This window comes from Cydia pomonella, chromosome 2 (assembly GCF_033807575.1).
Source record: "Cydia pomonella isolate Wapato2018A chromosome 2, ilCydPomo1, whole genome shotgun sequence".
In the NCBI taxonomy this organism is placed as follows: domain Eukaryota; kingdom Metazoa; phylum Arthropoda; class Insecta; order Lepidoptera; family Tortricidae; genus Cydia; species Cydia pomonella.
In genome coordinates this window covers 26,514,215-26,528,115 of record NC_084704.1, presented here as the reverse complement: position 1 = coordinate 26,528,115, position 13,901 = coordinate 26,514,215, and the positions used below count along the sequence as shown (strand labels likewise).

The following is a 13,901-nucleotide window of genomic DNA, read 5'->3' as shown; positions in this document are numbered from 1 at the left end:
CTTGTTTGTAAAAATATGTAGCGTATGTCTGTGACGATTTCCATAGAAATCTAAGTATGACCAAAGTCAAAGATATTTTTTTTTACAAAAAACACTTGGCGTTTTAAAAGTATGAATATAATGTTTACGTTCTTCAATTATATGCAAAAGATATATAACTTGCCTTTGTTGCTAATAGCAGGAAAAAATATAGCATAGACTGGGCCAAATCAGCTTTGTTTGACCTAAGGAACAATCGTGCCAAGCGGCGTTGCCTAAGACAAAAGTGCATATTCAATTATTCACTGCACTAATGCCTAGTAATTCAAGTTTTATCTCGGAAACCATTAGGTCAACAGAGACAATTCTAGTCTCGTATTGTGGTAAAATAAGTCTACTTTTAGAACGCTTTGAGAAGGTACTATCAATAACTAGTCCTTTGGGGTTATAATCGCCCAATTCTCAATAAAAACCGGAATTTTTTCGATCCAGTTTTCTCGATTTTTGACAATGTTGCGATCGGCGCTCGAGGTCTCAAACTTGGATTATTCATTGGGCCAACATCATAAACAAGCCTGCCAAAAATCAGAACTACCGGATTTGATGCAAACGTTAATGTTTTAAGTTACTGGATTAAGATGCAGATGAACATGAAAGTTACGTGTGAATGCACAGTAGACTCTGTTGGGAAAGAGAAGAGTTGCGGAATGAATTGGGCCCCATACATTCCACGACTCTTCTCTTTCCGCACAGACTTTACCTATAATTATAATAAATTTTGTATCAGGATTCCCTAAAACCATACTTTTTGATTTTGCACGTTATTTTTATTCATGTTCCAACTATCGCAATTTTCGTTACAAAGTCAATTAAACTTATATTTTCAATAGAATTTTATACCAAAATCAATTATTTATATTCCTATGCTGTTTATTTCCTGGTCTCTCCTATCTTGTACATATTGCGTGGGTGGTGGCTAAAATTAACCGCCGGAATCATAGTTTTTATAATGAGATAATAACTAGTCATTATTTTATCTAAATTATGTCAGCCACGCGTGCATTTCGCCCGTAGATATATGTATTGCGCGAAGGAGACCCATGGGCGAGTGACATCATTTAGATATCATTTTGATGTCACAATTAAGTTTAAATTGGCCTCCTAGTTATAATACTCAAAAGCACGGCTAGTGCCCGCTGCCCGGTGTCCGACCGAAACCGGAACCGGCCAACTGCGTGTCGTACCACGCCTATTTTAAGAAAGATTAATCAGAATTTACTTATATAATTATAGAAAACAAGCCGAACGCTATCCGAAACTACAATTTTGTATCTTTCGGCATACAAAAGATTCGGCAGTTTTTGGCCAAAAACGAACCTTGAGCCGAAACGTGATTTTTATGCCGAAACTTGCCGAAACCGAAACTTCGGTCGGACACTAAAGGCTAGTTTACCAAACAACTTACATAGCATTTCGCGTGTCAGGCACGGCCCTATTGCTCGGTAGGGCATCGGAGGCGGCCTGGTTGAAGCGGTTCCGCACGTACGGGTCGGAGTCCTTGGAGCCGCCCGCCACATACCCCCCCTCGTCAAAGTACCGCCCTGTGCTGGTGTACGGCTCGTCAGCTGATGGACTGCTCTCTGTCTCTTCGATGTTCGTTTGTTTTATTAGTCGTAGGGCTATGTTTTCTTCCTGTAACAATGGAATGGCGATTAGGCACGCGATTATTATTTAGTTTTAGGGATATATTTTTAAGAAGTTAGCACCGTTAAGAAAGTTTACGTGTTGATTGGAAGCCTTGATCTGAACAAGAATGAGTTCGTTCGTTAGATTTAACGGGAAGTTTTAAGGCTCAGAGGGCCTACCGCGAAAACAGATATTCGCAAATTGCGGGGATTTTTTTCTTTTACTCTCACTAAGAAGTAATTAGAGTGACAGAGAAAAATGCCCGCAATTAACGAACTTCGATTTTCGCGGTTATGGTCCTGTTGGTAGAACAATGGGATTCGGTAAAATCAAAGGTTTAAACCTGATAGGTATAGTATGTTAAGTAAGCACTTTAGACATTAATATTCGTTAGAGATCATTACCTAATGAAACAGATTTTAATTTCGTTCTGTAGAATAGATGAATAAAAATATTGATGTCGAAAATTTAATTTGAATCTCAGCCATTATAAAGCTTATAGAAATATATTAACGGCCCAATAAGAACCATAAAAAATGAAGAATCGGTAAACTGGGGTTACTTTGATTCGTGGGGTGTTGATAATTAGTTTATGGTAACTACGAGTGAATCACCCATCAGTCCTATAACGTCAATTTGTTATGTAGCGAACTTATTTTGAATAGATACCAAATTCTTTCATAATGACTTAAATCGAAGCGAGATGAAGACGAAAGTGACGTCCGATAATCAAAAATTTAGCGCTTACTAACTAATTCATTTCACGTTGAACGCACAAATGCGGGGGCTCCGCAGAAGGTACCTTCCTTGAATTTTCATGAACCACTTCGTTCTTCTCCATAATTAAGTAGCTTTATGCTAAGGACGATGTTGAATTCTTTAAACGCATCAACGGTATGGAAACGTAATGTTTAATAGTGTGTGGTTATGAGCATAAATTGATGTAAATGAAGCTGTTTGTTAGAAACTCCTAGAGGCATTTCTTAATTGGGTATAAGATAGTAGGTATTAGACACCTACATTTTAAGGACGTGGAAAGTTTAACTATGGGTATTACGTTACATGCAAGAGAAAAAATAATAATAATATGAATATGACTTAGATTGAATACTTATAAAACTAGCTAATGCGATGCGATTATAAACTTTTAGTTTATTCTTCACACTAAAAAAATATTTTGAATGAACCAGATACGAGTACGTCTCTCAACTGATATATCTTGTAACAAAAATGTTATTACTAGGATCAAGATACACGTTGAATCAAATCTGATCTTTTTAATTTTATTTGATAACCAATTTGTTGCTTGTTACAAGAAAGTAGTTCTTGGCTCAAGAAATTTTACAAATAAGTACAAAACAATATAAGTCATTTTATTTTTAGAACAAAGACATGTTCGAGTTTCCTTATATTGAAATTCGAAAAGAACTTGAAGCAAATAATATTCCTTGGTTCAAGACCTTTTTTCCGATTCGTTTAAGAAGTTAACGAATATTATTGAGTACAAGCGATGCTAAGTTCACATCAATAACTGATTTTTAAAGTCCCAAAGCTAATAAGTTCATGGTCATGCATTGCTTTATTTATTATATGATTACTTGATTGGGCATGTAGCAAAACGTGTTTGGAATTATTAATGGCGTTGTAACGTAACAATAATAAATACTTAGGTAAAGTTTGCTCACGGATATAGTGCCTGATCGTGGATTGGTAAAGCAATATTATTGTTTTAATTAAGTAATATGGATTACGAAAAAATATGTTTGTTTGCATAAAATGATAACTTTCGAAGGAGTGGTTTATGGGTCGAACTCGTAAGTGTCAAGGTCAGTTACCGTTTGCATTGCAAGTCCAAAGCATAGTCGCGCACCATTGCCGTGGCCAAGGAGCCATAACGAGAACTATAGCGCCAGACGTCTTGATCAACAGGCCACGTAGCCAACGTGCCAGTCGCTAACGCTCTGTAGCGTATCGTAGTCATCCCTCTCTATCACTCTTCCATATTAGTGCGACAGTGACAGTTACATTTTGTTCGCTACGCGTTAACGATTGACACGTAGGCTACGCGAGAAGGAGTGGCATTTTAAGTGTAAAAATCTGTTCCCGATTTGACCATACTCACAGTACAATTCTCTGATAGCTACCTATACTTCTATATTAGCGTTAGCGAAAATTACTGCAACCAATATCAAATCATTATAAGGGTTTTTAAGTTCAACTTATCTTGGTCTAACACTAGTAAGCTTACATAAAATTTAAAAGTGGAGAAATTACTGTCTTGAACTCACGGCCTCTGGATTTCAGTTCAAGTCTCACTCAAGACAGTAATTTTTCCACTATTAAATTTATTTTAAGCTTAATATCATCGTTCGCAGACCTTTCTGCTTGTTAAAATCTAACTCTTGTACTTAATCAAGTATAATATTTTTAAAGTTAAATAAGGCGTAATGTGCATCATCCTTTCAGATACTACCTCGTGTCTGTGACTTCGTCTGCGTGGGATGATGATGATGATGATTGATAAAAACTATCCGAGTTCCTTTCTCGGTCTTCAAACTATCTTCATACAAAGTATCTCCGGTATTACGAGTAAAAACTCCATAAGGGTGGAGCTAGCGTATTTTTCTGCGCGTATGTATATGGACGTTTCGGCGGTACGAGCTTACACACTAGTTACATTTGCCTACTTTTTTTATACTACGTCGGTAGCAAACAAGCTTACGGCCCGCCTGGTGGTAAGCAGTCTTTGTAGCCTATGGACGCCTGCAACCCCAGAGGAATATTTCGTTTTTCCGCGCTCACACGCGCGTTACTTTCCTGCGCTAGTCTGAAACCGCCCTAAATTTCATATTAATTGATTCAGCAGTTTAAGCGTGAACAGATAGGCAGCCTACCTACCTTTTCTTTTATGCCTATTAAATTTTGTCTTGAACCTGGCTTATATGTACTAATCTTTTGGTTTTATATCTTTACTTTATATGTAATTCTATACTGGTTAAAGATATGTTTTAATAATCAGGCTTTTATAAAACTTAAACTTATTTCCTTTGTTATGACATCAAAATAAACAGTGTTATGTCTTTTTATGGCTCGAATAAATTATGGAAACTAACAATTTACCCTCTTCTTTGAACATTAATGGCTTGTGATCATCTGCAATTAGAATCTTCTTAAGTTTTTGAACAGATGTTGCTATATGACCTTGACACATTATAATATACTCGTACTAAAACTATTCCATATGTAAATGAAATGGTATAAATCACCAGATAGAATTGTGTCATAGATATCGTAACACATGTAAACACATTGTGCAAGGTGGAAATTAAGGTACCTAAAAATATGTTGTTGTGATATTCACAAAGACCCAGTTGTTAAAAGTAGGTGTATAAAGAAAAGGTGGGCTCGAAAGTGAACGTTTATTCTTTAATTAAGTATTTGATGATAATGATAATATTGTGTAAGGTATTTATTTGATACTACATTCTTAGTACTTTCACTTCTATTAGAAAATTCTACCCCCCTTTTCATCCTCCTTAAAGGTGATTTCCGTAATTAAAATTTAACTTGTTTGTTTATTTTAGACATCCATTAACCTTATACACACCGTATACACAGTAACTGAGAAAATGTACATGCTGTTGTTGATTCTTATAATGGTGTTTACTTCTTTAAACGCTAGAGGCACCTAATTTTCTGGGTTATTTCACCGACCGTGAAAATGTGTCCAATTTGCGCTGTTTAGGGTTACTGCACTGCGCTACTGGTTCTGCTATCCTTGCCTCAAATTTATAATAAGATGCACTTAGGCACAATACAAGCATTATGAGAAGTTTATTGTTTGCCATTAGGGTTATGAGAATAGCATGGATATTACAGATATAGTGCATAATTGTTCCCATAGTATTTTCTCGGTAGGTAATGCTCGTATTTTTCATGTTACTTCAGTCAACCTAAATACTTTTTGTACCGAACACTGAACTGAAATAGCAAGAGACGTTCGTACGTTTCCGAGAAAATACAATAGAAAATAATTCTACATCCGTCACACGTCATTTCATGCATTACAATTCGAAGGTACATTACAATACAATACAATACAATACAATACAAATATTCTTTATAGCTTACCAATATGAACAACACACAAATTAAACATACAACTTAGACTATGGTAGACAACGGGCGGTAATATCGCTAAAGAGCGATCCTCTTCCAGGCAACCTTAGGGTAGTGGAGACAAGATAATAAAAAACAGGGTGATGCAGTGAGTGATAGAAGTTGAGAGATAATAATACCAAATTATACACATACATAATAGCAAAATAATATAAACTACATACACTACATACTTAAATAAATAACATATGTAACACATTTACGAATACACATATAAATCACCACAATGCGGCCAACAACATTGAAAGGGAAACAGGAACAGAACATAAAGTAACATTACGGAAGTGATTAATAATAATCTTTTACTTGAGTTTTAAAAATATGAAGTGATTTAGCATGCCTTAAGTTAGAAGGTAATGAGTTCCACAACCGAACTGCCTGGAACGTAAAAGAATCATTAAACAATTTAGAAGACGATGACGGGACCTTTAAGAAGATAATTTTGGGAACATCGATAGATTGAACAAAGCTAAAGCGGTCTTTGAGATAGCGGGGAGTTGCAGGATTAAAAAGTATGCTATAAAGAAGATGTTATATATTATTGTATGCTATGAAGGTTACGTCTACGCCGAATAAGAAGCCACTTTGAGCTGCGAACGAAAGCTAGACACATGGTCGAATTTGCGCAACTCCAAAATATGAATCGTATACAGATGTTCCGAATACGCTCCAATTTGTTGAGTTGCTCTTCGGATATATAAATATAGGAAGCATCAGCGGTAATCCAAGATTGGGAGAAGCAACGTCTGTACATTATTTTATACAAAATCTTGTTCGACTTGTTATTTTTGGGTGTGTATGGTGTGTTGATTAACTAGTTCATGTCGGTAATGTTATTTAACTGTTTATACTTTTATTGCGGCTTAAACAAGCAAGTTCCGAGTACCGTCCTAGTTAACTATTTTCACGTGTTCAAAATGTACTTAGTACAAATTTAACGTGGCAATTTTAACAACACTTTTTTATGTTCAGACTATATTGCTAAATGTATAGCCAAGTCGTATCGAAGTGCGAAAGTTGTAATTAAAAATGCAAAAGTAATTATGCCTTTCAGTTTTAACTGGACTGTTGGATTTATTGAGCATGCTCCGGGCGCTGAAGATATAAGTCCATTATCGTGTGGTATATTCACGACATAAAATGTATCTTATTGCTTCGCACTGCACGATTAAATTGGAGTTTATATTATACAATCATTAAGAATTAATAAGGTGGATACTTTATGTGCCTACTTCGTCCTGTGTGAAAAGCATCTACCTGTCCAACATGTTTCCTTCCCATTTTCTAATTAGGTACTCGCTTAACTAGTAGTTAAGCGAGTTTTCTAGAAGTAGGTACTACCGTCTTCCTACAATGTGACTAAGACCAGTATTGGAGAGAAAGCAAACGTTATAAAAGACTTAAACCGATCGATCTCGTTTTAATGCATTACTTCCATTCGTTTAGTAGGTATGTTGTAAAATGCGTTAGCGAATAAGTCTCTCAGCGAGATTCGTTTACCGGCTAAACTGCTGCCTTGGGGGCTAATTGCGTAACACGCTCTGTCATTCGTTTAGTTGTTAAGCTCATATGTGTATGTGAAGCCAATTATGTCGACTAACTTTTTCACCAGCTACGAGATTAATCCATTTGATTCATCAATCTGGATATATAAATGGTACTTGCAATTGGAGATATAGTTTCTAAAGTAGAAGAGGTGTAGGGTTAGAGCCGGTGTAGTTTTATTTGACGTTCATAAGCGCATTGTAACATGCTTACTTGAATAATTAACTTTTTTTTTTTTTATCTTATCTTTTAACGTTAAAGTTTTTCATTAGATACTATGAGCGAATCAAAATGTGATTTGAATGGGATATCCTGGGTCATCGCACCATATAGGTAAACTGTATACGTGTTTTTAATTGTATTCCTCTAACTTCGGAGTACATTTAAGGAGACTAAATGGCATAGTACAATTTCAAATATATTATGAAGCGTTGTTGTAACAGGGGCATTATATTTTATTCAACCCAACAATTGAAAACTATGACATAACACATTAATTTCGAACATCGATCGTCCGAGATAGTACCTACTTGAGTTTTGTAGAAAATGTATAAACTCGTACTAAACACGAAGCAATGTGTAAACAGGCCCTTAGGCAAGTGTACACGTTCGTAGGGTCCTTATTAGATAAAAATAAATTACTGATTATCTCCAAAATTGATTTAATTAGAATACCGGTGTCTCTGAGGAAGTAGCTTAATTTGAGCTCAGGAATTTACCCTTGAAACTAATGCAGTTCAAAAAACATAACGCTGTATAAAACAAACTTATGCCGTATACAAGTGACTTCCATTAAATTAGAGCAAGGACAACACTCGTAATAGTGTACCGCCTCTCTAGAGGTCTAAGCTCTAGGTATACGTGACCCTGCAAATTCCATATAAGGTTTACGAACGGCCTGGCCAACATCTCATTTTGGACAAGAGCTTAAGCTTGTAATAAATCCTATAATTTAGACAATAATGTAAATGTACAATATGGATATTGACATTATTGACTATGTAAAACGATGAAAAAACATAGTAATTATTTGACTCATTTTCTATTTAATAAATCGAAAAGTACTACTATTAAAAAAACTATAACTTGACCACGACGTCACATGTCTGTTTCATATAAATTCCATAGTGTACGATTGTTTTAACAGTTCGAAAAATGTAAAGTTGATTTTACTTATCAGTTCAAACAAATCCAAAACTCTTATTATAAGTAGTAAATCGTTTTGACATCAACGGGATTCAGCATCTAACAGTTTATTTTTAATCTATAGGTACCTAAATAAACTCAACTGTTGACATTTATTTTAAACTTTATCGCACATAAAAAAGGTACAATATTTGGGGTTTAATGCCTCATGGCATTCTCTACCAGTCAACCATAGGGCCAGGGCTTGTCATTGTCAATAGTCCACTTTTAAATGTATGTGTCTTAAATGCCACCTTTTAAGAACACAAGAACGTGAATTTGAATTGTCTTCTAGCTAAATAGCGAGGCGGTCACGCTTCTGGCTCAGAAATTGTACTGCTTCCCACCGTACACTTGCACTTTCGACGCCATACTTCCTGCCCGACGCCACTATCATTGCGATAAACTGCTGTGCATCCGTAAGTCCGATACTGTTGCATTCTAATGTAATTGCTAGGCTATTTGTGGATTGTATGCATTTACATTAAAGGTAAACCACTAACCACCGAATCGGAATAAGAGATGTTTGCTATTATAAGCTATTAAACTAAGTATAAGCATTATTGTTTCGCGAACTACTATAGTTTCACAGTAACCACAAAGAGTAGGATGTCGGTCGACAGCGCCAGCTGAACTCGTTACTAGGTAGGGCTTTTTGATAGTAACCACAACGTATATCTTGAGAACGCATACAATTAACGGTATGTTTAATACTGATATTGATATTTTGATATTAAGATTACTGACGAAACCTTTCAAAAATTTAATCCAAAGTACGTCTATCAACGGAACCATTCTCAAATACGTGGAGCATTGTTATGTGTGGGATAAAGGCCTAATCTATGACGCAAGTGCGTGGCAGTGAAAGTACCGGCCAGAACACGTCCTTGACAAGAGATCCGGATCCGAATCGAATGTAGTTTAGGTTGGATTCGGACTAGGTACGGCCGACATCAAAGTTATATCTTTTTTGCCGTATAACAGTGGAAAAAGGTACAAAATCGACGGGTCGACGTATATTAGGCTAAGACTTGTTGTCATTCATACATATAAGTATTATGTCACGTGTATTGTTCGGACAGAGGTTTGATTATTTATGTAGATTGCTATTGTTTCAATTCAACACCTAATGACAATAGTAAAATGTTTACTTTTCACCGTCTGATTTTAAATGCAGTTTGTTTTAAATATTGGTTTAATTTGTGAATCATCTAGTTAAGCGAGCATATGGAAAAAACATAACTATACCTACATTCAGATCGGAAATTTAATAGTTAAGTACATACAAGACAAAAATTGTATATACTTAAATAGTAAATTAGCTAAGTACCTACATATTTATTTGATTGAAGATCGTAGAAGTTGCGTTGTAATTTTTCCACTAATCTCTAGTATTCTTTTTTTCACGTTAAATGAGCCTGGGCATTTGGCCAGGTAGCCAGGTGACAGTTTTAAACTTTATGATTGCAAATTAATGCTTTTCGAATAGAAAACTTGACTGGGGCAGCATCGTAAGTACAAAAAACTGCACGGATAACTTAGCTACAGCCGCTATAAAAGCAATTAGTATTTCTTAAAATAAATAAATAGATGTGACATACCATAATGTCCAGAAAAGCATAAATCTTAAAAGTTTAATATTACTGTTTACATTGTTGCATTGATGGGCACTATAAATAGACAACTAACAAACGACGGGCGTCTTAAATATCTCAGATTGTACCAAAGTCCCAACCATGGCGATGGCGAATGTCGTATGTATAATTGTGTATACAATCCATGCCACGGTGGCCTTGTCGGCCGTATACTTATGTTGGTACCAGTGGTGACCTGATACCCACGTTTACTTTATAATTTACTCTTAAACAATGTACAGCTTGCAGAATATTTTCAAGACCTTATGAAAGTCATTGATATTTTTGAAAACGTTTACTGGGATAAGAGTATGAAGCAGTAAGTAACAAGTTTTTCAGAGGGAAATTTTGGTACCTAAGTATGTAGCTATATTGTATCGTAGGTATTTTAGATATAATGATAGGTACGTTAAATATTGTGTGTAATTTATTTATTTTAACTTATCCAATCACCGGGCAGTTGACCCAATGCCAGTTGCGTTCATGCAGTGCAAGTGGTATATTGGCATACAACATACTAACCTATTAATTTGCATAATTTAATTTAAGTAAACTTTGAATAGAAGTAATTTCACAATCCAGGATTTTTTTAATATATATATATATACTACGTAGGTGGCAAATAAGCATACGGCCCGCCTGATGGTAAGCAGTTTCCGTAGCCTTTGTACGCCTGCAACTCTATTCTCATTTATTCTCATTGCATATTCTATTTTTTTTTCCTCGCAAATCGATATCAAAAAGGTTTCTGCTCGATTGTTAGAAAAAGGAACCTTAAAACTCGTTATCGCGTTTCATTGTCAAGGTTGTTGCTTTTGATATAAATTTTACTTAAAGGTTTCATTAATATAATTGACCGAGCCACCTACCATTGTGCTCTATGATAATATTTTTAAGATATACTCTATATAATTATGAGAAATTGATACTACTTGTATGAAATATCTACAATTACGTTACCTACCCTACGGTTTTACGTAAGGTAGGTATCTTCGATACCAGACCTGAAATAATATAATTTTGTAATTTGGACATCTTATTGGCGTAAGACATATACCGAAATAAAACTAATATGGCATAGGAATATCCTTTAACTATATATTCCTACATAAGAATATCCTTTTTAGGGTTCCGTACCGTAAAGGTAAAAACGAATCCATACCGCTAAATATCTCGGGAACTACTTATTTTGATTTGGATTAGACGACAGTGCTGCCATTTAGGTATAAATTATTTTTATATACTAACGTAAATATTTGCTAGAACATGGCATATATTATAAATATTTATCCCATACAAATAATTACATTACCACCGCGTCAAAGTAAGCAGATTATATTACGAGTCTACGTCTGAAGCCTACAAGTCACTTCCCACGTATTTGTGACGCTTGCATTCGCCGTCTACGGGGAATACCAAAACGGTATAAATATTCTGGGCAAGACAGCAAGTTACGAAAGCAGATATGCGGTGCAAATGTACTGGTGCCAAACAAAGAAGAATTAAATTTCCACAGTATGCTTGTGAGATATGAACAACACGAGCAGAAACGGCGGAGATATAGTAGCTGGCCGTATAACTGGTTGGCAAATCTAAATGGGGCAGTTAAAAAAATCAGAAAGAATAGCTAATAATATTCTTAGGTACCACAAGACGGAATTTAGACATAAAAATGCAGTAATAGATTTTAAGGAATAGTAATTGTACATTATTGAAGAAATTACACACACAATACAAACAAATCAATAGATAGATGGACGAGTTAGCTTCAGATATATATCGATTTAAGATACGAGTCCCTCTATTGCGCTTGCGCTTTCGACTGTATCATTATATAGCGCTTTTCACGACTACTACAAGAAAAAAAATCCTTTACATTGGTTTACGGAAAACTGCATTTTCTTATAAGTATATATAATTGTATAAAATAAAGTTACTATTACTACCTACTATGTACTACTCGCACTGGTTGGCCTGAGACGAGCGAGTGCGGGTGATAGGAATACAGGCCTGACTCCGACGCCTGCTGCCAGAAGGATAGAAGTGGGCTCCCAGGGGAAGGTTTATATTTAGACGGCGCAGCCTGCGATTGCGATGATAACAGAGTAGCCTTCAAGCTGCATTCGAATTACGGGCAGTTTAATATTTCAAACATTAAAATATTAAAGCAGATCTGAGTGTCTATAAAAGTGGACTTAATAATTGTATCCACGCTAAGATCTGTCATTCCAGTCAAATAGACTCAACACTATTAATATCAACAGCTTTTTGCATGTTAAGTGTATTTACTCGTAATTAAGTATCTACTACACCTATGATTAAATAACTTCAATGGAAAATATTAAAACGATTGATTCTTAATCCATCTCTGAGTGCATTTATTTATAGTATATAGCCACTAGTTTCTCTAGAAATGGTACGGATTTTATAAACGGGTTTGGAAAGTTGCCGGGCATATTCCAGTCACGATCTAACCTAATCGCTAACACTCCAAACTCAACCTAAGTGCTTTGTAATTGGGTTTGCTTTAGTGTCGTTAATTGTGAGCTATTAGATTCCTAAAGCTGAGACGAATAAAGGGTTAAGATAGGAGTATAATGCTCCTTGAATTCTAAGATGTCTGCGCCAGAATACCTGCGGAAATGTAATAGGTACTCTTGTATTATATAGTAGTTTTAACTACGTACCTAATTACCTATCTAATCTGTTAGGTAATGATTAAGTAGTAGGTACATTTAGCATATATTTAGTATGCATGTACTCTTTATTAAATTAAACTAATGCTCTAGTTTTAAATAATTTAATTAAACCGTTATTCTATAGGTTCCATCACTAACGTGACACTATTAATATGGCATGCAAAAAAATCTACTCCAAATGATTGAACCTCAGATTAGAATATGAAAGAGTTAGTATTTACGTAATCCGATCTGGTTAAACTTTGAACCAGGTGTAATTATTTCATGCAACGAGCGTGTGACGTAACGGTTCGAAACAAAAGTAAAAGCTTGCGGATGAACAGAACGGGAGCGATCGCTGTCTGTTATCTAATTTTGACTAACGTAGATATGCGATTGAACGCTTTCAAAGGTTGGTAACATTTTCCGTGAGACTACTTCATATAAAAATTAAATGTCACAGGGATCATCATTGATGCGAGAGGTAAGATCAATACCTTCATAAAATACTGCGATTTTATGAAAGCCTTGGTAAGCAAGTCCGACTTGCACTTAACTGACATGCTTATGAATGATTAACGAGTTTATATGTACGTAAAATAAGAAATAACACGTGTATTAAAAATAAATACTTGAACTCGTACCCACTACGAGTACAACCAAATTAAAACTTAATGTTTGAAATTAGAATGCCATTTTGAAATCATGATGTCCAATAAATAAAAAAAACTACGTAAGTAGTTCATTCATTTCTTAACTTCCTAATTAACTGCAAAGGAATGGATGTTAAAATAATAGATTTAAATATTTATAGTGCTTTTTGTATTTAATTATTAAGTAAGTACTGCACTATAGAGGAGGTAGCTACGTGCTTAAACTATACGGAAGACCTTTATATAAAACTCTATTAAGCATAAAATATCCTTTTAAAATTATTAACTTGAACTTTAAGTTAATAGAACTTATTCAAGTTTGCGAGTTGGGAAAGTAGAGTTTTGCAAAAGCATTTTATGAT

General features: G+C 35.1%; 1 protein-coding gene across 1 annotated transcript in view; it reads right to left on the bottom strand.

The window, feature by feature from the left end:
* The window catches only part of LOC133534756 (polypeptide N-acetylgalactosaminyltransferase 2), a 73,964-nt gene that overhangs the window by 31,095 nt on the left and 28,968 nt on the right, over positions 1–13,901 (bottom strand). Inside the window, exon 2 of the mRNA XM_061874019.1 lies at positions 1,445–1,671. Within this exon, the coding sequence (XP_061730003.1) occupies positions 1,445–1,671 (227 nt within the window). The remainder of the gene's footprint in view (positions 1–1,444; positions 1,672–13,901) is intronic.